The sequence below is a fragment of the Agelaius tricolor genome, unplaced genomic scaffold (assembly GCF_023055355.1).
Source record: "Agelaius tricolor isolate 1412-34295 unplaced genomic scaffold, bAgeTri1.0.p SCAF_8, whole genome shotgun sequence".
In the NCBI taxonomy this organism is placed as follows: Eukaryota; Metazoa; Chordata; class Aves; order Passeriformes; family Icteridae; genus Agelaius; species Agelaius tricolor.
The window spans coordinates 42042354-42064872 of NW_027269268.1; the positions used below are offsets into that span (position 1 = coordinate 42042354).

The 22519-nt window shown below is 37.4% G+C and overlaps 1 protein-coding gene across 3 annotated transcripts in view; it reads right to left on the minus strand.

The window, feature by feature from the left end:
- Window positions 1-22519, minus strand: part of NWD2 (NACHT and WD repeat domain containing 2) — a 51788-nt gene that overhangs the window by 6951 nt on the left and 22318 nt on the right. For 2 of the 3 annotated variants that reach the window (XM_071432568.1, XM_071432567.1), the window contains exons 3-6: window positions 18675-18791; window positions 3182-3385; window positions 1069-1213; window positions 180-769 (exon numbers count right to left, since the gene is read on the minus strand). In XM_071432568.1, the coding sequence (XP_071288669.1) occupies window positions 180-769; window positions 1069-1213; window positions 3182-3385; window positions 18675-18791 (1056 nt within the window). Of the gene's footprint in view, window positions 1-179; window positions 770-1068; window positions 1214-3181; window positions 3386-18670; window positions 18798-22519 lie in introns of those variants that run through there. The other variant, XM_071432569.1, reaches the window with a different exon arrangement.

Genomic DNA, 22519 nt, shown 5'->3' on the forward strand with positions numbered 1-22519 from the left:
TTGAAAGGTAATATTTTTCTGCACATGTGTACAATAATATGGCAAATATACATGTTATTATTTTTATTTTCTGTATTGAGGACTGATAGATCTGTTGAAAAAAGAAAGAATTAAATTAAGTGGCCTTTACACACAGTAATGCTCTCAACATGACCTTAGGATGTAAGATACTTATTTACCTTCTTCGCTGCTTCAGCTAACAGAAGAGTCTTTCCTGTGCATGGTCCTCCATATATGATAAGAGGGTTAATGTGTCCTATTTTTCTAGGTAAAACATATTTGTGAACGATGTTTAATGCCTCACATCTATATTCATAAAAAGTGGAGTACGTTTTACACAGCGATGAGTGTTGAAGAACTTCATCGTACAGCACGTCTGTCTCTGTGTCAAAATTCTGCTGCACTGTAGCTTGGATTATGTCAATCATGTCTTCATAGAACTGTTTGCCAAGTCCTTCAATGTAATGGCTCTCCACCTCTTGGGAGTAACCCAGTTTCATGTCACAGTGGGTGACAGAGGTGTACACTCTCAGATTGGACGATGCGACAATGGTAGGAATGAATTCATCCCTGAGCTTGATCAGTTTCTCATGGGCTTCAGGATCTCGTAGGAACTTCCCAGCTTTATGGACCACATCCATGTATTTTCCCATCTCTGGAATTTTAACAAAACGCTCAATGTTGGCAATTTTCCGGATGTAGCAAACACACTTCTTTAGGAAAGCTGGTGTTTGTTTACCCAAGGCAAAATCAAGTTCATCTTCAATAGCTGTGGATAAAAAGAGAACACAGTCTCTGTCAAGTTTTCTTTATAAACAGTTCAAGAACATGCCCCACCCCCAACAGGCAGACTTGATTGCATTTGTTCTCTGTAAAAACAGAAAAATCAAACACAGAGAATTTGCTGAGTGCTTTTGTATGGGTTTTAGTCTCAAGCAAGCACAACAAATCTTTTCCCCCCCTTTAATTATATGAGAAATGCCAACAGAAATATATTTTCATGTTTGTGGAAAGGTTGACAGAGCAGACAATAAATGAATACATAGAAATTGTTAGTATGGACCTTACCAGAGGAAAGATATCTCTTTGCCTGGCTGTGTTTCATTTTTCCTTTCTCATACAGCAATTTCACAGCAGTCTTAAAAATCTTCTTAATCTCTTCTGATATATCTTGCCATTTGTTCTCATTCATAGAATTTGAAGAAGATTCCATCTTTTAAAAATATCCATTGTTAAAAAGTAGGTGTAATACATACATATACAACTTCAGAAAGTAGACCTCTAATATTCAAGGCCAAAAATAACATTGTAACAGAGAAACACATACACTAACAAAAATCAATAAAAGATAAACATTTCATACTGCAGATATTCATATTGTATTCAATTTTAGAATTCTAAGAGTTAGCTCCTTTAAGTATTTTCTAAAACCCTAGTATAGGCAGCTAATGCAATATTTTTCAAGAATAGGGCCAATAACACCTTTATAAAAGAGGGTTTTGAGAACTAAGCCTGAAATAATAATAAAGCAGTAGCAATACTACTAAAATTATTGCTCCTTTAATGAGATGTAATAATGATAAAAATTCAAACTTGGATCTCAAAACTGAAAATGGGATTCCTGGAACCTATAATTAACTGTCTTCTATTACCTACCATATTTTAAAAATACAGGATTACATGTGACATTATGATCACTCACATTCATTGCTATAGTAACACTAATCTTAACTGTCATCAGAGAGGAACTCTAATATAAATTCACTAATCCTTTCAGATGGTATCTTGCAAATGCCATGCTGGTGCTTTCTCTAAAGCAGCTAAGTTTCATTTACTGCTGGTGAAATATTTCAGGGGTCTCCAGTTTTCTTGGAGTCTCCAGGATTTCATGGAAGCTCCAGGATAAATTCCCTAGCAACTTTTTCTTGACAGAGCTGAGTATCTTTTTATTACTTTCTATAAGTTTATGAGATGCAACTCTGTGTTACATCTTTAAGTTATGTAACATATCTACATTATAGCTTTAAGTTGTGAACATCCTTTTTAAGTTATGAATATTAAGTCATTTAAGTTATGAACATCTTTTTATTTAGTCCCATGTTAGTCAGTAACTTCAGGAAAAGTACAAAGATTTAAGAACAAGAGCCCCCAATAATATAATATACACTCAAAATGAAGTGAAAACTATTTTAAGGACTTCATTTTTTGTACACTAAAATATGTCCTTAGGTATATACTGGATGTGTAGGAGGGTAGAACTGAGCCCTGAGAAATAGATACAGTTTTTATCATCATCAATTAAAGACAAATGCCTGCTTTAAAAATTATAATTAACAGTGTTGAAAAAAATCTGATGTTATAATACAGTTAATAAGTTAAAAGTATGATACCTTGTCACTGCCAAGGTGGTCACGACACAAAGCAGAGACCACAAGCAGTCTCAGTTGGCAACTCTTTATTATTGAGCATGGCTGACTTTTATACACTTTCCAATTGTTTATGCTTCTTCTACCCTATTGGCCACAATAAGTCAACATAATACTATTGGTGGAAAGTTATAGTGACTTCAACTAACTTTCTACAAATACTTTGTCCAGCTGCAAGGTTCTCTTATCTTTCTTCTCTCAGTCTCCTTGGTTACAGCCTTAGAGAGAGCTCCTTATCAGCTTCTTCTTACTTCTCAGCTTCTTCTCGCTCCTTTAGCTAACAGGCCCGCTGTTAGTCCCTTCCACAATACCTGACTCAGGGCAGTGCTAAGCACCTGTTTGACAGGTTTTCTTCTATGGGGATAGAAGGGAAAATGTGTATTTCCTCTGCAAGTCCTGTTCATTGAAATCTAGCATATGCACAGTAAAAGGCAGAAGAACCTGAGTTCTCCATGTTACAACATCAGGGAAGGGACATCTGTACAACTGTCCCACCAGCCCTAAGAGGGCACAGATGACCCAAGTTCACTTGCTCTATCTATCAGAGAGCACATCAATGCAGGAGTTTTGCTCCTGGGTGTTTTGCAGCTGCTCTTTCCCCGTGTACAGGAAAGGAGCACTACAGCAGCAGTTGTTCAGGTGTGGACAGGGCTGTAGGACCTAATTCAAAGACAACAGCAAGTGCCTGGCCTTGGGGACTGCCTGTCACTGTAAAGGATTGAGAAAAATTTCGTGAGCAGGAGACTGTGACTTACCGTATTCTGGTAGTTCTTCAGCATTTCTGATTTTGGTCTGAGGTAATATGCTGGTGGCACTGCGTTCTCATCCCTGCAGTACCACTCTTCTAAAATCCTTGTCTCTAGCTTGGCCTCTACAGCAGCATCCAGGATCATTTCAAATTCTGCTGACTCAACTTCCCCTGGTATTCGGATGTTCCCATACTTCTCTCCCAATAGGCCCTATGTAGTTACAGAAAAGCAGGGATTAAATTTTTCTTTTTCATTATGCAAAAAGCATCCTCAAGATCTGAATTTCCTAAAAGTAAGTCTTGTAATGACTTTGAAATTACTAGGAAGGGAAACAGATACTGTGTGACAGAAATTACTGTTAAGGGTACTGTACTGAGCTATATTTTACCATGATAACTTTAAAAATTTCAAGTAGATGCATTGTCTCTCATGGTACTCACTAGTAGTAAAAATACTACTAGTATTTTTAGTACTAAAAAGAAGGCATTAAAAAGAAATAATTAAAAAATACCCAATATACTTAGCACGGTATTGACTCATGTAGTATTGAGTTCCATTAGTCACAGGTTGAGATTATCCTCACATGTAAAAGCAAATTGACACTGTGGCTTATACCAGCAAGGACCAGTGTTGCAGAACCACAAGCTGCTTTGCTGTCTTCTATTCTTGTTGTCTTTGCCCCAGTAACTGTCCACTGAATGAACAGTGGGGCAAGGAAGAAGCAAATACTGAGTAGAAATTGATCAAACCTAATTTTTGTACCGCTGCATAAAGGTAAAGGTTTGTGGAAGTCAGTTCTTAAACTGGGGCACAGGAGACATTTTCCTTAAAAAATGAGGATTAAAATACTGGTTGTGGTGCTCTAAATATACTCTTTTAAAATAAATTTATTTCTGTAGTTTACTGTCTTCAAACATTTTGTGAAAATATGATTGTAATGTCCTACAACTTCATAAACAATAGTATTATAGGAAATTAGTGCAATCTTTTGACAATTTTTTCAAACTTGCGCCCATTAGATCAATTCTGCATTAAAGACTTGGTCCACAGAACTCAGAGAGAATTCTTGCTTAATTTAAAATGTGATTTTAAAAAATTCTTTCCTAATTTTAAATTTATTCAGCAAAGATCTTGTGTTAATGAGAAGGAGTACTTAATGTGGAGAGGAACCAACAGTATCATAATCCTGATTTGAATCAGAAAGATCTCTTGGTAAAGTAATGCTAATGCAAATATAGTAGTGCCCTAAAAATGTAAGTGAGCATGTTTGTAAATAATATCTAAATATTCATTATTTTTAAACCACTTGTCATAATGAGAAGCTGTTTTAAACTCTTCCAGCAGAAGAACACCCTGAAAATCAATAACTGATGATGATGAAGTCTGCTTCACTGATTATAAAAGCAGGAAGCAGCAGGACACTTTGCTGAACCCAGCTATGCTGGCACACAGCACTCCAGTGGCTCACCATGGCAGGTGCTGCAGCCCCAGAGCAGGCATCAGAGCAGTGCACCAACACTTCCTAATCCTTCCAGGGAAAACCAGCCAGCTCAGACCACACCTGACATTGTGTAAACCGACCTGGCTGAGTTCTGCCTGGAGCAGACTAGGGAGAACTCATGAACTACCATGCTGGCTCTGATGGCAAGCACTTGGCACCCTCCACAGAGGAGCACTGGCAAACAGCTGGTGGACAGGAACAGGTCAGTGTCTGCCCACTGCTCAGGAGGAGCAAAGGAATGTAGGAATTGTGATAGTTCATACAGCCCAGGACCCAGTTTCTGACAAGTCACAGCATCCAAGTCCTTAAAGAAGCTTCTCCAGTAGAGAGCTTTAGGGGAAAGCTGAGTTTGCCTGGCTGCCATTCAGACCCCACCATAGCTCCATTCAGGGCACACATCAAGGATTCACGAGAACAGAATGAATGTGTTCAGCAACTAGAATTATATAATAATTAATTTAATGAAATAAAATGATCCAGTATTTCTATAATCTAAATTTATTTTTGATTTGTGATCATTCCAGCTAGTAGCTCCCTTCAGAGAGGGCTAGGCTGCTTCAAATAATGAGATAGATGGGGAAAATTTCAAAGCTTTTACTGTTCTGATCTATTCATAGAGCCCTGTAATTTTGGAACTCTGAAGCTGCAGAGGTTAAACAAAATATAGTATTATTTTCCTTCTTCATTCAAGTGAGGTTAATAACTTATATCATGGTGAATTGGAAAGCCTCTTCACATTCGGGTTGACATAGAAATCTCATAAATTTCTCTCAGAGGAGCTTTTACCTTGTTTAGAAATTATTACTTAGAATTCATTAGGCCCCACTTTTTCTAAATATAAGTCTAGTGGATTCAATAGACAGTTCCCTCTGCAAAGATCAATAACTGGACCCTTCATTAACAATACTAAAATGTCAACATTATTATGTCTGATTTTAATGCACTGCATTTAATCAACTAAATTTGTTTTGGAATTATTCTGTGTACTTTTCTGCTTCTCTGGTACAGGTTATGCTGTTCTCTCTTCACTGTACTATAGTTAAATAATGACTGGTTTTACTTTATAATGAAAAGACAAGACTTTTTTTATACCTCTCATCTGTCATTGCAAAAGACATTATGTAAATAATCTTGTATTAGGGATTATCCTCCTGACTACTTGAGCAAAACACAATAAAAAAGAACTTTGACATGATCCAGCAAACCCAGCAAACTAAATACAGTGCTGAGCAGGTGTATCATTTAGAGCAGGGTCATCCCAGGCACTGCACTGCAGCTGTGTTCCACAGAAGTTACCTGAAGTTCTGGTATTAATACCTGAGTCACTGTAATCATTTGAATAATATTCTGGTAGAAAATTTTATGAGGTAGAAAACTCTTAATGGAGTCACTCCTTTGTTTTCTGATAACTTCAGACCAGCCTCAACCAGCCTCAGCCCAGTTTTACTGGTCCTTTAATGGAGACATAGAAACAAACCCCTTTGTTTTACTGGAGAGTACAGAAGTGACTAGCACTGGTTTTCTGAAGGACTGTGGTATCACAGCCCAGGCTGGGAGCAGGAGGCATGCTGAGTAAGTGCAGCTGTTTTCTACTGAGAAACTAATGCTCAAATGCTGGGTTACACCAAATAAACACACCAGGTTCCTGGGGAACAGTTACTTCACCCAAATGCCCCTTCTCTAGATGCACTGCATGTTTTCCATCAGCAGTGGCCCTAGTAAATAAAAAAAAATACTAAGGGCTATAAACAGACTATATGTATTTGCTGGAATTTTTATCCACTATTTGTTTCTAAGCTGCATGACAGGCTGCATAGCAGGCACAGGCTATGAAAACTGCATCTTCCCATGTTAGAGGAGAGGCTTGGAAGTACCTCCTTCCCTTCACTCTTTTGGTGTCATTCTGGTTAAATTCCCATCTATCTGTATAAATGTAATCTATCAGGGTACCACAAAGCCAGTCCAACCTTAGAGGCTTCAATGAGAAGCTCTGAACTTCACTTTTCCTTCAGGAGCTTCAGCGTCTGAACTGCATCTGTGTCAGAGGCTTGCAGCAGCCTCTGGAAATATCTGCCCCATCTCCATTTCCCTATACATTCAGGTAAATATAGATTTCTTCTTAGAAAAATGAAGAAAAATTAAGCAATAGGATTGAAAGTAAACAGAATTTCTCACAATCTTCATGTTGCTTCATACTTAGTCTGTAAACAAGAATTACCACTATTTCAGATCCTTTTGAAATATATTATAGTACTCAACAGTAAGAACCCAAAACTTCAATTTGTGATAACAACATTGCAGCATTTTGATGAATATTATAGGGAATTATTTTTAAAGGGAACTATAATGTTTACACTGTGTTCACTATCAATAGACAGTTTTATATGCAGGCTCGTGAACCAAATTCTCCCACCTGATGAGTCATTTTCCTCTAATAGTAAAACAACAAATTAAAACTCATGAGATTGAAGGTGATTGAACTGTATAAAACAACCAGGCTGACAAATGTATAAAACCCTCAGCAACCATTTGTGTCTAACAAAACTTTCCAGAATTAGCACAGAGCAGCCTCAGCAGCAGCCTTGTTAGATTTCACAGAATCACAGAATGGGTTAGGTTGGGAGGGACCTCAAAGATGATCTACTGCGAAGTCTGCAGCCTTGGGCAGGGACACCTTCCAACAGACAAGGCTGCTCAGAGCTGCATCCACTGTTGTTCCCATCAGGAGTGCTTTGTTGAGGCTGAAATCACTATTAAATGAAGGTTAAAAAACTACTGTCTGTACAGTGAGAGGTATTTTTCATTCTAATATTCTTGGTGTGGAAGGAGATTGAAATTATAGGTGCAATCACAATAATGACCAAAAGGAGGACACAAAGAAGATTTAGATTTGATCTTGAGTATGAGGGATTCACATGGCGTGTCGTATGATTAGTTCAGACATCATCACTAAAATATTAATGAATTCTGATGCCATACATTATCTTAAAGCAGAACAAGCTGAAATTTTAGATATAGTTAATTACAGCTAAGGTATTTGGTGGTAATTTTAATAAAAAACAGCTGTCAAATAACAGCAAATTATATTAATTACTGATTGGTTTAATTAATCTTTTTTTATGAAATTATATATTGACATCTGCAAATGAAGCCATTTGAGAAGTCAGATTTGTAATGTTTTATGGAGTGGTTTCAGGTACTTGACAGCTTAACAGCAACACTTTTTTTTGCCATTTTGCCAACAGAGATCTGATCCAATGACCTTTTGCTGAATTACTTGGAACCAGTCCTTTGTCTTGGTCTTTGTGAAGATGTGACACTGAAGTGTCACATGGCCTCTGTCTCTTCGCATAGCAGTCCTGGATTGCCAGCTTTTTGAAGCATAAGCATTCAAGAAATTATCTTTGAAGGAATCAAATCTAACCACAGCTAATTTTTAAACTTAATATACTTCCTTGTGTACAGGGCTAAGCACTCCTTAACCAATTTGGTTTAGCAAGATCCATGAGAAATTACAAGTATTACTGTCCCCATGCGGCACAGGAATTAAGCGCAGGGAATTACGGCTAGGCCGGGACTCAGAGCTGGGACAGGTCTGCAATGGTTAGTCATAACCACATAGTGGAAGCTGTTTTTTCCTAATTCTCAGCTTTGCCCTTCTTACAGAAACTGCTCACTACTGAAGGAGGAAAGCCCTGACCCCTTGTGATGACATCCTGAGTGACATTTCAGCCTGCTCAATTAATATAAGCTTAGACTAAGATCACTTATTCAAAGAGGAACAGCTCCACTAGGATAATGAGTATCTCACATTATTGAAGAGGTGCTCAATGCTGCACACTGTGGGCTGAGATTTGGAGGGATTTAAGTGCTTTTAAAACACCTTGGGGGGTATTAAGTTCATCTGTTGTCAGGGGTTGGGAAAGGCTGGTCCTACTGATGTTCCAGAGGTGTCCTTCTACCATTCCCAGGAGAGCTGTGGATTGCAGTCTGGATCATGCCATGCCTCAGCAGGGGACAGGGCAACCACCTGGAGCAAGGCATGAAATAACAAAGCACATCCATGGTGCAAAAGCCCAGTTTCAAAACCTCCCCTGAACTGGAAGAAGGACAAGTCTGTGGTCACCAGGTATAAACCCCACTTATCAGGCCTCAGAGAGTGAATGGTTGGGTCACAGTCACACGTCAAAGGCCCTGCTACTGCAGCTCCTTTCTGTGCAAGCAATCTCATAGCATTGAACATTAGCAACTGAGTATTAACTGCAACAGAAATATGAATGCTATCTTTCCACAGTTTGCACGACTAACAAGGGCTACAAAGTCCTCTAGATCCCTCTCTCCCCTATGGTCACTTACTATTCATTGCCTTCTGTTTATCCTGGGGTTAGAGACCTAACTCCCTGCACCCTCAGCCTTTGCTTCAAGGCTTCCTCCCTTTTGTAGTAAAATCTTTCTTATGAAATAAAACCTTTTTTTCCTCTTTAAAGCCATACATTTCAGTCAAATAGCCATTTTTTCTCAGACAAATACGTTTTTTTCTCTACTGCTTACTGGGATGTTCACACACACGTTGGCTGGTAAAATGTATGTTACTATGCAGTGGATCAGACTTCTTTAGACAAAAGAGACACATAAAGAAAAAAAAGTAAGTGAAATATTGACATTTATATTTAGCACCAGGCTTAAAAGACCTCAGATTTAATAAAAATATTTTTTTCTAAAAAGCATACTTACTGTAATCAGATTACAGTACCCCTCAATTTCTTTCAGTTGCTATATTTGTGTGTATGGAGACAGAATCACTTCAGCATCACTACAAGAAATGCTCCATTGTTTTAAAGTCTTACTTTTTACATGTATGCTGGCTACATTCCATGTCTTGTCTTTCATATTGAATTTGGAGGTGGTCAGACAGCACATTTGCACGTGCAAACCTGCCCAGGAAGTCTTTCAAGTTAAGGAAGGCACACAGAATGGTAACATGTCTTGTGTGCAGAAATGTGGGATTAGCTGATATAACCAAATACACAGTAAACCACATCTTGAAAATCTGAAACAAATGGTCAGGATACCAGTTTTTAAGGGCCTTTAATTTAACATCCCATCCTCAGAAGTTTAGTACAACAATAGCTCTTTCTGGTTTCTCTGTTCTAACAGTATCCTGTAGAAATCACTTTCGCAATATAAAATATGCAGGTCCAGCCAGACATGTTTTTTGGAAAAAAAAGAAAATTAAAATAACACGATTAGCTGGGTCCTTGCCTGCCAGGCCTTGAAACCAAGAATTTGCTACCAAAAAGAAAAAAAAAAAAAAAATGTCCTACTTTATTATTTTTTTATAACTTAAGGGAACAATAGCCAACTTATTTCAAATTCAAAGCAGAAATGCTAATGGCTAAACAATAGTGAATCATCAGATCTAAAGCCAGAAAAGTATGTTTACTTCAATTTATCTCAATGGAATATACATGTTAATTGCTTGTTAGGGCAAACTCCAAGCTGTTGTACCAGAAACTGAAACCAAGGTGAAGAAAGCTGTAATACTATGCTTAAATGAAGCCAAGTTTTAGGAAGCTGGAGTTCCAGAGTAGCTGGTGTCCTGAAAAGAACTGCCTCTACTCCTTTTTATTGAACTTCCAGCTGCAATGAGGTACAGTGTAAAGACCTCATGATAGAAACCCAGGGAGAATGTCCTCCAAATAAATAAATACATTTGATGGCTCTTCTTCCCAATCAAAGGAGAAAAGTTATGTTGCACTGGTATTAAGTCTCCCAAAAATACTACCACTAGAAATTAAAAATATGAAAAAAACCACAAAAATGTCATAATCTGTGACTTCTGGGATGTACAGGTCAAAGTGTCTTTTAGAGCAGCATTTTTCTTCTCTGCCAAGATCTGTAAGGCAGTGCAGCTAATCAGAAAGAACATTAGAGCTGCTGCAGATCTCCTAAATCCTCTTTCCTACTTTTACTACATCTCAGTATGGAAACTTTTAAGTTCCTGATACTTTTGCCACTGACTCAGACCATCTATCCATAAAATGAGGATAGTGATAGCTTGCAAAAGAAGCCTTTTATTTTGAGTATTTCTATTTTGATATGCAAAGGATGTGTATTTATGTATCAGCAGTGATGGAACTGTTATTTTACACTGTTTGTCCTTTTTAGTTTTTAAGGGAAAAATGAGACCATAGGCAGCATCAAACATTTTCATTTGCTTTTTCATTTCATTTGCTTCAACCTATGGAGATAGGTTGAAGCTGTGAATAAATAGAATTAATTTTAGAACTTCAGCTGACTGTAGAAAACACAAGAAATACAATTTTTAATTGAAGTTGCTGAAGTGAATAGGAAACTGAAGGCATAATAAAGACGTTTCTGTACTGAGAATTGTTCTTCCCCCTGCCCGGATATATATTTATGCTCCCTGGCTTGAGAAATATTGCAGTGTGTTATTTCACAGAAGCATGCCCTAATTTCTGTTTTCCCTTTTTCCCTGGAGGCATTGCAGGAGCACCCTGGGGGGACTGTATCAGTTTCAGAAACTCAAGACAGGTCTTGGTTTCAGTTAAATGAGAAACAAAAAGGATTGTTGAACCACCTTGTAAGAAAACTGACTGCAACTGGGACTGGAAGGATGAGGTGCAAGTGCTGAAGTGTTTTGCTGTGAGTACAGTTCCTGACATAAAAGGTGTAGAAAAGAAGAAAATGATGGTGAAGTTTCTTGATGCTTGACCTGTCTTTCAGAAAACTAGAGTGGCAAAACCTGGCTATAAATGAGCCAATTCCCTCAACTCCGAACTTCGCCCATAGTGCAGTATTTTTAAATCTCAAAGCTTTCCCTAGTGGTAGGGATGAAATAAGGATGAGTAATTTCTCAGGACATAGTGTGTAGGAGTTACCAGTCTATCATACAGAGTGAATGTGCTTCCTCAGAAGAAATTCATGACCTACTTCCTTGATACAGTCTGCTTCATCAGAACTCTCTCCTGGCTGAGAAAGTGTCAATGGTCTTTCTCCACAATCTCCCTGTCTTCTACAGGATCATGCAGCACCAAATTAATTTTGTTGCCTTTTCCTTCACTGCTTATTCTTGCTGGGTCTTTGATCAGCCTGAGCATAGATGCAGGTGAGAAAATCAGTCAAAAAAGTTATAAATAGGGAAGAGGTCAGTGAATAAAGATAGCATAGAGGAAGAACTGGAGATTTTGCCTGCCTCTGCCTAAAGATCTGAGGTGCTCAGGTGCTCACTCTGATTCTCCTCCAAACAAATGTGTTATTCTCACTTTGCTATATTTTTGAAATTGCATGGGAGATTTCTTGACAGGCATGTACATTTTCCTTTCACATAAAGCTCAGGACCTTGCGGGTAATTCCTACCACAGTCCAGATTTCTGGCAACTCTCTGACAGGTCCTGTAACACTTGACAAGAGTGGAACTGGGTAGAAAAACAAATCAAAAGGGTTAGGTTTACTAAAAGACTGCTGCACATAGCCCAGACTGAAGTCAATAACCTTGTCTGTGGAAATCACTGCCTTTACAGAGAATGAGGAATGCACCTTTGTTGGAAACAGCAAGAAGATCAATACTGTCTTTTAGAGGACGGCATAGTGCTGTAACCTTCCTTGCTTTGTAAAATAATCACAACACTCATCTAAGCCAGAAAGAATTGTGATCTGAAACCCTGTCTTGCATCTCACAAGCAAAGAGCGGCTAACGGGGAAAAGCTTCTCCTCCTACTGCTGCTTAATGTGCCCCCCTGAGTACCCAGGGACACAGATATCATGGAGTCAGAAAGGAGGAAGATACTCTGAACCTATTAGTGGAGTCCCTGGGAGGACAGGGCACTGGCTTCTGGGCCCCAAACCCTGGAGTCAAAAGCTGGCACTCTTCCACATTCTTACTCCCCTCTTTGGAATACTTTGTATGCAAGAAGGGGCCGTATCTTTTATTTTCTATAGAATATGCTCTTTCTTTTATTTATCAAAAAGGTAGCTTAGTTTCTGCATTCCCATTTTGGGATGGTATTTATTGTTAAATGGTGAGGCAAAGAGCTTAGATCGAGCTAAAAATTAAATAGTGCCTTTCTATTGGGATATCTTCATGACTTTTCTAACACTAATTTTTACACAGTAGGTTATTTGACTTACAATTAATGGTAAGCATACAAACAGTGAATGTTAAGTACTGCCTGAAGGTAATGGGTCAGATCATTAGCCAAATTTTAAAAATTCTGCAGCAGATGTCCATGGAAATGAAAAGAACATGGCAAAAATACATATATGCCACTCAACTGAATGAAAACACTGCCTTGCCTGTGCCATGCACTTGTGTGGCTGAGAGGCACAGGATACAGACTGCCAAAGCCTGTGGCCAGCTGGTGAACTGTGTTTCCAGCCATGAGCAGCCCTGGTATACTAAAGCATTTTAAAACCATTTCAAGCATTAAAGTAATTTCTGTACTATGCAAAAGAGCTAACAAGAAAAGAACATGTAATTTACTCACAATAATTGCAGTCTCCCTAGTTTTCTAAGCAAATATTCTGTGCTTCATTTTTTCAAGGTGGAACAAAATAAAAAGTTACTCTGTGAGTAACATGTGTTAGTTGATAAAATGTATGTTACTATGCAGTGGATCAGACTTCTTTAGACAAAAGAGACCCATAAAGAAAATAAGAAAGTGAAATATTGACATTTATATTTAGCACCCGGCTTAGAAGACCTCAGATTTAATTTAATATATGCTAGGTGCTAGCAGCACTATTAATATCTCTCTTTGAACTTACCAGCTGCCTGCTAAATATTGTAAAGTATGCTGTTTCTCTACACAGAAATAGCATTGAAGGTTTAGAATCCCCTCCATCTCTCTCATTTCTGCAGAATAGCTGATGCTGGATTTTTGACCTACAGATTTATTTGCAGGGCAGATCATTGTGTTTAACTGATTACAGTACTACCTCAGAAGATGGTTTGCTAAAGTTCTTGAGGGTCATGAGAAAATAAATTGCATAAATCTCATGCAGCCTATTTCTTCCTCTACACATTACATAGAATGATGGAAATATGACTTCATGTTAATCGTATTCTGGCTAATGTGGTCATTCATATTAAATATAATACTTAACCTTTCTGGAACGCAGCACCAGAAATTGCATTTATGTCAAGAAAAAGAAGTACAATGGCTTAGCAGAAAATATGTGCAGTCTTCTGACTGAAAATGCAAGTTATTTTTAGACTATACAAAAACCCATGCAGTTTCTGTGTTACATGGAAAAGCTGTCTGATCAATCTAGTACCTGTTTCCAATGGGCCAAGTATCAAAAACAGTTAAGTATTTAAGATTTAGAGAATCAGGAAGATACATTCCCATCCCTAAAGCAAATGAAGGAATTCACTTACAATAGCTTAATCACGTAATATCAGCTCATGCTTGATTTTACTTTCTGTGTCTATGTGTTGTTCAGAGCCAAACTACAGGGAAAGGGATAACATCCTTTGCCTTTTAGTCTGGAGGCTGTGAAAGAAGAGCAAAGTTTACTGGGGGAAAGCTGTGTATTTTGTCTTTAAAATTGATCACTTTGTTTTGAAGGGTTTCAAAATACACAAAGCTCTACTTTGATTATTTACAGAAGAATCTTTCCTGTTGGCCAAGTCCATCTAAAACAGGATTAATATCTGCAGACATGTACTTTACTCCAGATCAATGCCAAGAAGTCCTATGGAGCCATTCCTGATATGACCCCAAACCTGCTTATATTAGAGGGAGTTTCTTACTTAGATGGTTTTAAAATCAGATGCAGAGAGAGAAGAAAAGTAGTAATTTGGTATTTCTTTCTTGGAATTTACTTTACTGGAAGAAGTGGACTGTTCTGCCATGTCTGGCTTCACATATTTATCTTCATTCACTTAAAAACAAATATATAAAAACAAATAGAGCTGTGTCCTGGGGGAAAATGAAATACTGAAATGCCCAAGCACAGATAACTTCTGCTGAATTCCCCAAAGCACTGGGTCCTCAGCAAACCCCATGAACTGGATGTTTTAGTATAGATACATTTGCCTGACTTTTGCCTCCCTAACTTAAAGTGTGTGGAGAATTTTCCAGGAAAGCAAAAGCAAAATATAACTTAAGGATTCCAGACCTTGTGTGTACTTAGTTTTTACATTAGGAATTAACCTTAGAGTAACACCAGAACTGAGACTGGAGTTGATGAGATCCAGCAGAGCAGTAATAATATAATTTGGAATTTTCTCTGATCTGGAATGCACTCAAAATTAATTATCAACCATTTGTACTAAGAAGAGAGACAGCAGCAATATATTTCATGGAACAATTAAAGCATGTATTATACTGAAGAACACAAAGACACAAACAGTTGAAACATTCCAGTCCATAATTTACCATACTTCCTCTTCAATTTCAGCGTGATTTAAGGACATGCCAAATATCGTAAATTGCTAATATTCTTTTAAAATCCTACTGAAATTCCAAATTTATAATGCTAGATTCTTTAGGTCTGTGGAAGTTGAAAGAGTGTTATGCTTCCCTAGGAACTGTTCAGGAAGGGATTCCTGCATTGCTCCTGAATTCAGGCCTGTCAGTTGCTTCCTCCTGCCCTTGCCCTGGACTGAAAGTGCAGAAAAGAGCTTTTATACATCCCCAATAGGTCTGTGGAAAAAGGAGCTTCAGAAATACTCTGTGGGTACCTCAGCAGACCAGTGAAATCACAAAGCCTGATGCAAGAGCTCAGGTTACACTTGTTACAACTCTTGAGGACGTGGTGAGACCCAGTTCAAAGTGTTTGGTGATTCTCGTATCTCTGAGTGGTCACCTGCTCTCCATCAGCAAACAAGGAAGAGAACTGGTTATGGATGCCATGAACAGGTTCAGATTAAGAACAAGCTGCTGGCAATTTGAGAGGGCTAATGTAAATTCCAGTTGCTGTTCAGAGTACATTGAGAATGTTTTTAATATTCTTTGGCCCAGATGTTTTAAATGATAGGTGGAGATAACCTTTAAGGTTTGCACAATCCCAAGCATTAATTGAGCAAACCTTTACAGGTAACAGACTGACCTTTAATTTCCATTTATCTTTTTCATTTTACAATCTTTCAGGACATAGTCATGCAAGGACAGCAGTTCAGGCAGATGGAAAAGCACCTATGTGTTATAATTTTCAGGATGTATGTAAATGTAAAGGTTCCAGTGATGCACTAAATCAGTTTTTTCTTTGGTATTGTTGTGCAATATAGAGTTTAAGCAGTTCACAATTTAATAAATATACTGCATTTCAGTCTTCCCATGTAGATTCCTAAGACAAGAAATCTCCATAAAATTTGTATGAAAAGTATTTTCCACTCATAAATGAGTCTTCATAAATTATTCTGTAGATCAAAAATAGCATGGTATGTATTTACCTAGAGTAAAACTGTGAGTATTTAAATCATTTAAATGAAAATATAATAGGCACTGATTTTATACAGCAGAAAAAACCACAAACAAAAACCACAACCTAACAAATAACCCCAGCTTAACCAAAATCCAAACAACTTCCCTCTCCCTTAACTGAATCAAGTATTAGTAGAGGTTAGGCAGCAGTTAAGAGAAGAACTGTACATTCCCAAAGTCACAGGAAATTAGTTTTGTATTTTTATCAGAACAGTCTCCTCCTTGTGCTTATGTGTTAATTTTGATTATATTGTTTCATATTTGGAGAAAAGCTTGGGACTTCCAACTTATTCACTGCACTAATTTAAGGACTGAATTTCATTTTCTCTCCATCCAATATTACAATGCAGGCAAAAATTGCCATAGAAAACCACTTTCTAAAATCAGTATATATCAAGTAGCTAATTCTGAATAGTTCCGTTTAATCCCAGATCTGTGTCTCAATTCAAAAAGTGGTAATTGATAACTAAAAAAAACCAAAAACAACAAACCAAGCCAACAAAAAAAAAAAAAAACAAACAAAAAACCCCACCAGCTGAAAAGAAGTGGTACATTTTATAGAACTTTCTCAAGAAATGGCAGGTTGCCCAAAGCCTGCAGTGCCAAAGTCAATTTTTCATTATGTTACTATAAATTAAAAATAATTATGCTTGTTGCAATAGAATCATCTCCAATTTTTGTTGTAAATGAAATAAGCCTCATCTTACTATGGTACAACAGAGAGAAAAATAAATGTGCATAAACAGATTTCTCTGGTTTTGCCAGTCTAGTCACTGGGAGTGCTACTACTTTGGCCCATACTTGGAAAACCTGAAATAAACATTGAAGTCATTGGCTCACTGCAACCTCTTTGCTAACTGTTTCATTCTGTTTAAAAATTCTGATTCAGCTTGATTTCTTTAGTAACAATATCAGGCAGGCAGTTTTTAAAAGCTTCAAGACTCTGAGCTGCTAAAATATGCAGCAATAGTATGTGACAAGGTTTCCTTCACTATCAGAGATTTTACAAATCATGTCTAAGGACACTGGGTGTTGCTACATGAAAACCTCCATGCCCTTCTGTTCCAACTCTAGTTTTTTCATCAAAGGGAAGATAGAAAGTAGGAAAATAAACCCAGAAAACTAAATATAGTCACACAAGATGAAAGCTACCCAAACTCTCTAGAGATCTGGGCCAGTGCGTGCTTGTGAAAAATAGTGTCATGACAGCATCAAACCCAGCCCAGACTCTGTACTCCAGATGCTGGGTTCTTATGGTGAAGCCTTTGTTCTCCAGAAAGTGAGGCAAACAGGTGAATGAATAAGAGCCAGAGAGATGGTTGTAAGGGTGTGATAGAAGTACAGAATGACACATGCTTGTCTGATCTTTGGCATGGAGAGATGTGATCTCCAGCCTTCACAGCAGGCAGTGTTTTGTATCCTTTCCATCCCACTGGATTCAGTTCACAAAATCTTTAACATTCTTCACTTAAAAAAATAATCAAGGACTTGCAGTTTTTTCTCTGCCTTATTATGACAAGACTAAGATTTAGAGTTGACTTAGCTACGTTTAGACACAAATGAGAAAAACTTTGTAGCTTTTGTAAAGTATTTTCTTGGCAAATATAGTATAGAAAGGAAAATTTGGGATAGAAAGCATGGTGTTAAGACTGTTTTGCATTGAAGTCTAGCAAGTGACCATGGAGAGAACAATCAGTTGCACATCAGTATATCAGAGAGGACCTTATCACTCTCTACAACTTCCTGAAAGGGGGTTGTAGTCAGGTGGGGTTTGGTCTCTGTCTCCAGGCAGCAACTGACAGAAGGACACAGGAGGAGACAGTCATGTTCTGCTGTGTCCTTGGCTGCACCAAGGGAAATATAGATTGGATATTAGGAAAAAGATTTTTACAGAAAGGGTGATCAAATACTGGAATGGTCTGCCTGGGGAGATGGTGGAGTCACCATCCCTGGATGTGTTTGAACAAAGACTGGATGTGGCACTCAGTGCCATGGTTTAGTTGAGGCGTTAGGGCATGGGTTGGACTCAATGATCTTGAATGTCTCTTCCAACCTAGTGATTCTGTGGTATCACACACTCAGAGCCTCCTCAGGTTGTCACTGACTTCCAGTCTCTAATACCTGCCATACTAAATTGTCCTGGGTTTGTGACATGAAAGAGCAAATGCTGATCAGAGCAGATCTTTGCTGCTGCTGCTTTTTTGTAAGTCTTTCTAGGCCAGCTGATAATGCATCTGTGAGAAGTACCAAGAATTAATTAACTGTGGACTCCTTAAACAAGTTGTCAATAATTCTGTTGTGATAGAAGTACAGTCATACCCATCTTGCTATGAGGACTGATCATTAAAGATCCTTCTTTCCACTAATACTGAGTAATCACTGTTAATCTACAGAGCTGCATAGGGAAATCTTTGCACAGCAAATGCACAGCAATGAGTATAAAGCATTTCAGAAAGAAGAAAATCATGCATTTGTTACTGTATCATGCATGTTAGGATAGATAACATTATATTTTTCTTGTAAGGTAAAACATTATTTTTATACCCACAACAAAACATGGACCTGCAGAACTTTTCAAGCAATCTTCAAGCAGCTTCATGCGAGTCTTCTGCAGCTCAGGACTGTCCCATTCATCTGCTTCAACTCCCCAGTATAAGTCTATGACCTGGAAAACAGTATGCAACAGAGTTACTTCTTGTATGCTCTTTCTACCAATCAAATTGAAAATGAGCTTTGCCAACATCCTGTGCACTAAGCTTTGCTCTTCAGTGTGGTAAAATGCAATGAGTTCTACATCCAGTCCTTACACAGACTGGCAGAGTTTCCTCATACAAATGAGAATTCCAGCCTCTTACTTTCCCTTCCAGATAGTCCCTCCTGGGACAGCCTCTCATTTCATAGTCATATGGAGATCAGCATGACAAGATCTTGATTTGATGCAGTCTTTTATTTGCTACTAGATTGCATATAATGGGTAGATAAGAATAATGAGAAAGAATTGAAAAAAAATCCTGGCTCCATGAAAATTAATGGGAATCTCACTGTGAATCACAGTCAAGACCATGACTTGACACCCAGTGTCACTTGTATCCACAGGATACAAACTCATCCTATGCACATGGCTCAAAAGAAAGAATAACAATGGTTTTACATTATCATACTTCCTTTGTTAGCTGATCCTTGCACTTTGGAAGCAGAGATTGTAGAGATATGCAGTGGCAGAGAGCTTGCTGTCCAGCCTTTCATATTTAGCTACAGACTCAGTTTTATGACCTTAATTAGTTGCAAACATGCTCCTAGAAGAAACTATTCATGTTATACTTATTTGAACAAATTAAGTGATGACCTGTGATTTCATTTTAACTAAAAGGCTGAATTCTTACAGTGGGAAACCAAATTTAAAAAGATACTGATCATATGTATGATTTACTTTAGGAGCAAAACTCACGGTAGAGGCTACTACTCTCTCATTTACTACTGATTCTTAACATCTTTTATGCAATTTTAACAAAAAAAAAGTCTAAATGGATAATTAAAAAAAACCAATCAAAATTGTGTTAATATATGAATATAGTACAGAATTACAGTTTATTTTAATATTGTTTGTTCTGTGGAAGCAGTCTGCAAGAAACAGAATCATAAAATTAGCTGTTGTCCAAACAGATTATAAAATTAGCCTGAAGATTTAATACAAGAACTAATAATGAATTGATGTAAAATTAAATTTCAGCAGTTTACAGCTGGTTAATCTTCTTGGGAAATTTCTCCTACCAATACCAAAGTGTAAGACCAAATCCTAGAGCTATTTTTGCTGATGTGTAATTGCACTATCAATAGTTTGATTGATTATTTCTGCCTTAAAAGTTTGTGACTCATATCAGTGTTTGCTGCAGCAGGCGCATTGTTTCCAAACATGACAGGTAGTGTCCTGTGTGACTCATGAGGAGTGAAAAAACCCAGGTATGGAATGCATTGACTGTAAATGAAGGTATTGAGTGTATTTTCTTGGCAGTCTAAGTGTAGCTTACACTGCCAAGAAAATACACTCAATATCTTTACAGAAACTCAGTTGAAAAATTGCATGCAGGAACATGCATTTTCTGCTCTACAAAACTGCATTTCCAATAACCTTCCTACTTCCCTCACTTGCACACATTTCTGTCCTTTCTTTTTAGTCTCATTAGGAAAAAGAAGTGTTCCCTTCTTCCCCCTACTTTCTGATATTTATTAATGCAACTTTATTATTGAACTTCACATTGTATTAATCTGTGATTACTTGCATGATGTATGATAAAACTCAAATATTATAAAATCCTTCAGATACCAATCTTAGCATATAGTAAAAAATGTTTTAATTACTTGTTGAATAAATTTATTGTGCTGCTGTAGTTCTTCTGAAATGTGAAAGCAATTTCTATTTTAATTAACTGTTCAGAAATCACATTAATTCTGAAAATGTGAAGAAGAAGGTCCCTGGAGTACCAGACAATCGCAGGGGCTCAGTGGCTGTTTGTTATTTTATGGGGTAACAGTTTTGGTGCATAATATCTTAGCATGATACAATTTGGTCCTGCAAGAGTAAATATTTTACTAAACAAACCCCTGAAGGCACCAAAAATTTCTAAGTAAGGTCTCATCAGTTGATCATGATGCTAACTAAAATAAATAGGATTTACAAAATTAAAGAAATGGAACAAGGAGACAATTATATCTGATTCTGAAGCATGTTTTTACTTATATTTGGAAACCTGTGTGCCAAACACTCAATCAAACTCTCAGCAAGGCTGCCAAGGTCATATGACAACTAGTGCCCTCTGCAAGAGTTCCTTACCCACAGAGGACTGACACTGCTCTAGTGCAATTCCACACGAGTCACCTAACAAGAGACTCTTCATTCATAATTCAGTGTTTCCTTTTGCTTACTTTAGCTTTTGTCCTACCAATCCTACAGTTTCACAGATTTTGCTTAGGAGATAAAATTATTTCATTTTTATCACTTCCAAGAGCTTAAAAAAGAACTACAATTTCCATTCAAGCAGAGTTCTACTTTCCTTCTACCATATATATGCTGTTGAAAATTATTTGAAACAGTTCATTGTTTTGAAGAAGAAAAGTGTATGTTGCTAATTAACTATGTTTGGTTAGCCTCCCAAAATTTTCAATTACAACTACTTTCTTTAACCTCTCCATCCCCTCCTGTAAAAATACTGTATTTCAGGTCAAAACCACCATGAGTTCTGAAGTATTTTTCTCAGCTTATTGCCTTCTTAGCCAATAAAAAGTGTGTCTTTTTCTGAAATATTTTCTGATACAATGAAAAAAAGTCCATCAAGCTAACAAATTCATAGTGTAATTGAAGATAGTCAGTTCTGCTTCCACTCATATGGTGATTATGTCCAGGAAGAGCTCCCACCAGATTGATGATTCCTACAGATCTCATGCTTTGCAGAAACTGGAACAGTTTTGAGTGCAGCCAGGTGACTCAGTGAATCTTGCAGTAATGCATGTACTCAAATGCTTTTCATTGGGTCATGATTTATTAGGTAGAGGGTGTCCTGAATAGTGCATTTGTGGTAGTCACATGTGAGTTCTTGTTTGGTCAGTACAAGATTACATACCAGGATGAAAAGTTATGTGCTCTGCTCTGTACAGAGAAATATAAATTTACCCCTGTATCTGAAAATTACATAATATTTTTACACTGCATGTAAAACTGTAGTCTTGACTTTGCATGCTAACCTAAGAAATTTAGTGTATCAGAATAAGAAAAAATAAAGGTCTTACTAAAGCCTACCTCAGAGTCCCTTTCAAAAGGCTCTGCTACTTTTCCTTGGTTATTTTTTTACATCTGCCTACTTTGCTTCCCCAGAAATGTGATAGCTTTCTAGCAGTTTTCTGAACTGTGTCAGTAGAGCAGTCTTTCAGACCTCATATCACATAAAGACGCTGGTGTTGAAACTATATAATAAAATAATTTGCTTCCATGAATATTAACTAAAGTTAATTGTTTGTCTCCTAGAGACTACATTACAATCTATTTGAAGAAAGACATGTGTCCCCTCACAAAGAATTCAGTGGATTATGATCTACTTGGAAGAGACGTTTCCTTCACCAAGAAGGCTCCTCAAAGATAACAGAAATAAGGGGTTGATATTTTTGATGAATGCCACATGGTAGTAATACAAGAAAAATATTATTTAAATATCTTTTGCTATTCTTTTCATGTACCACTGCAGCTGGGACTTCCCAATCAGCTGATGAGCTAGGACCTTCAGATGAAATTCTTTTATAGCCATAATCAAAAATCACTGGAATTTACCATCATGCAGATTCAGCAACTCCACTGTAACTCAGGGAATTAAAACCAAATATCCTAATTTAAGAACTTGTTAT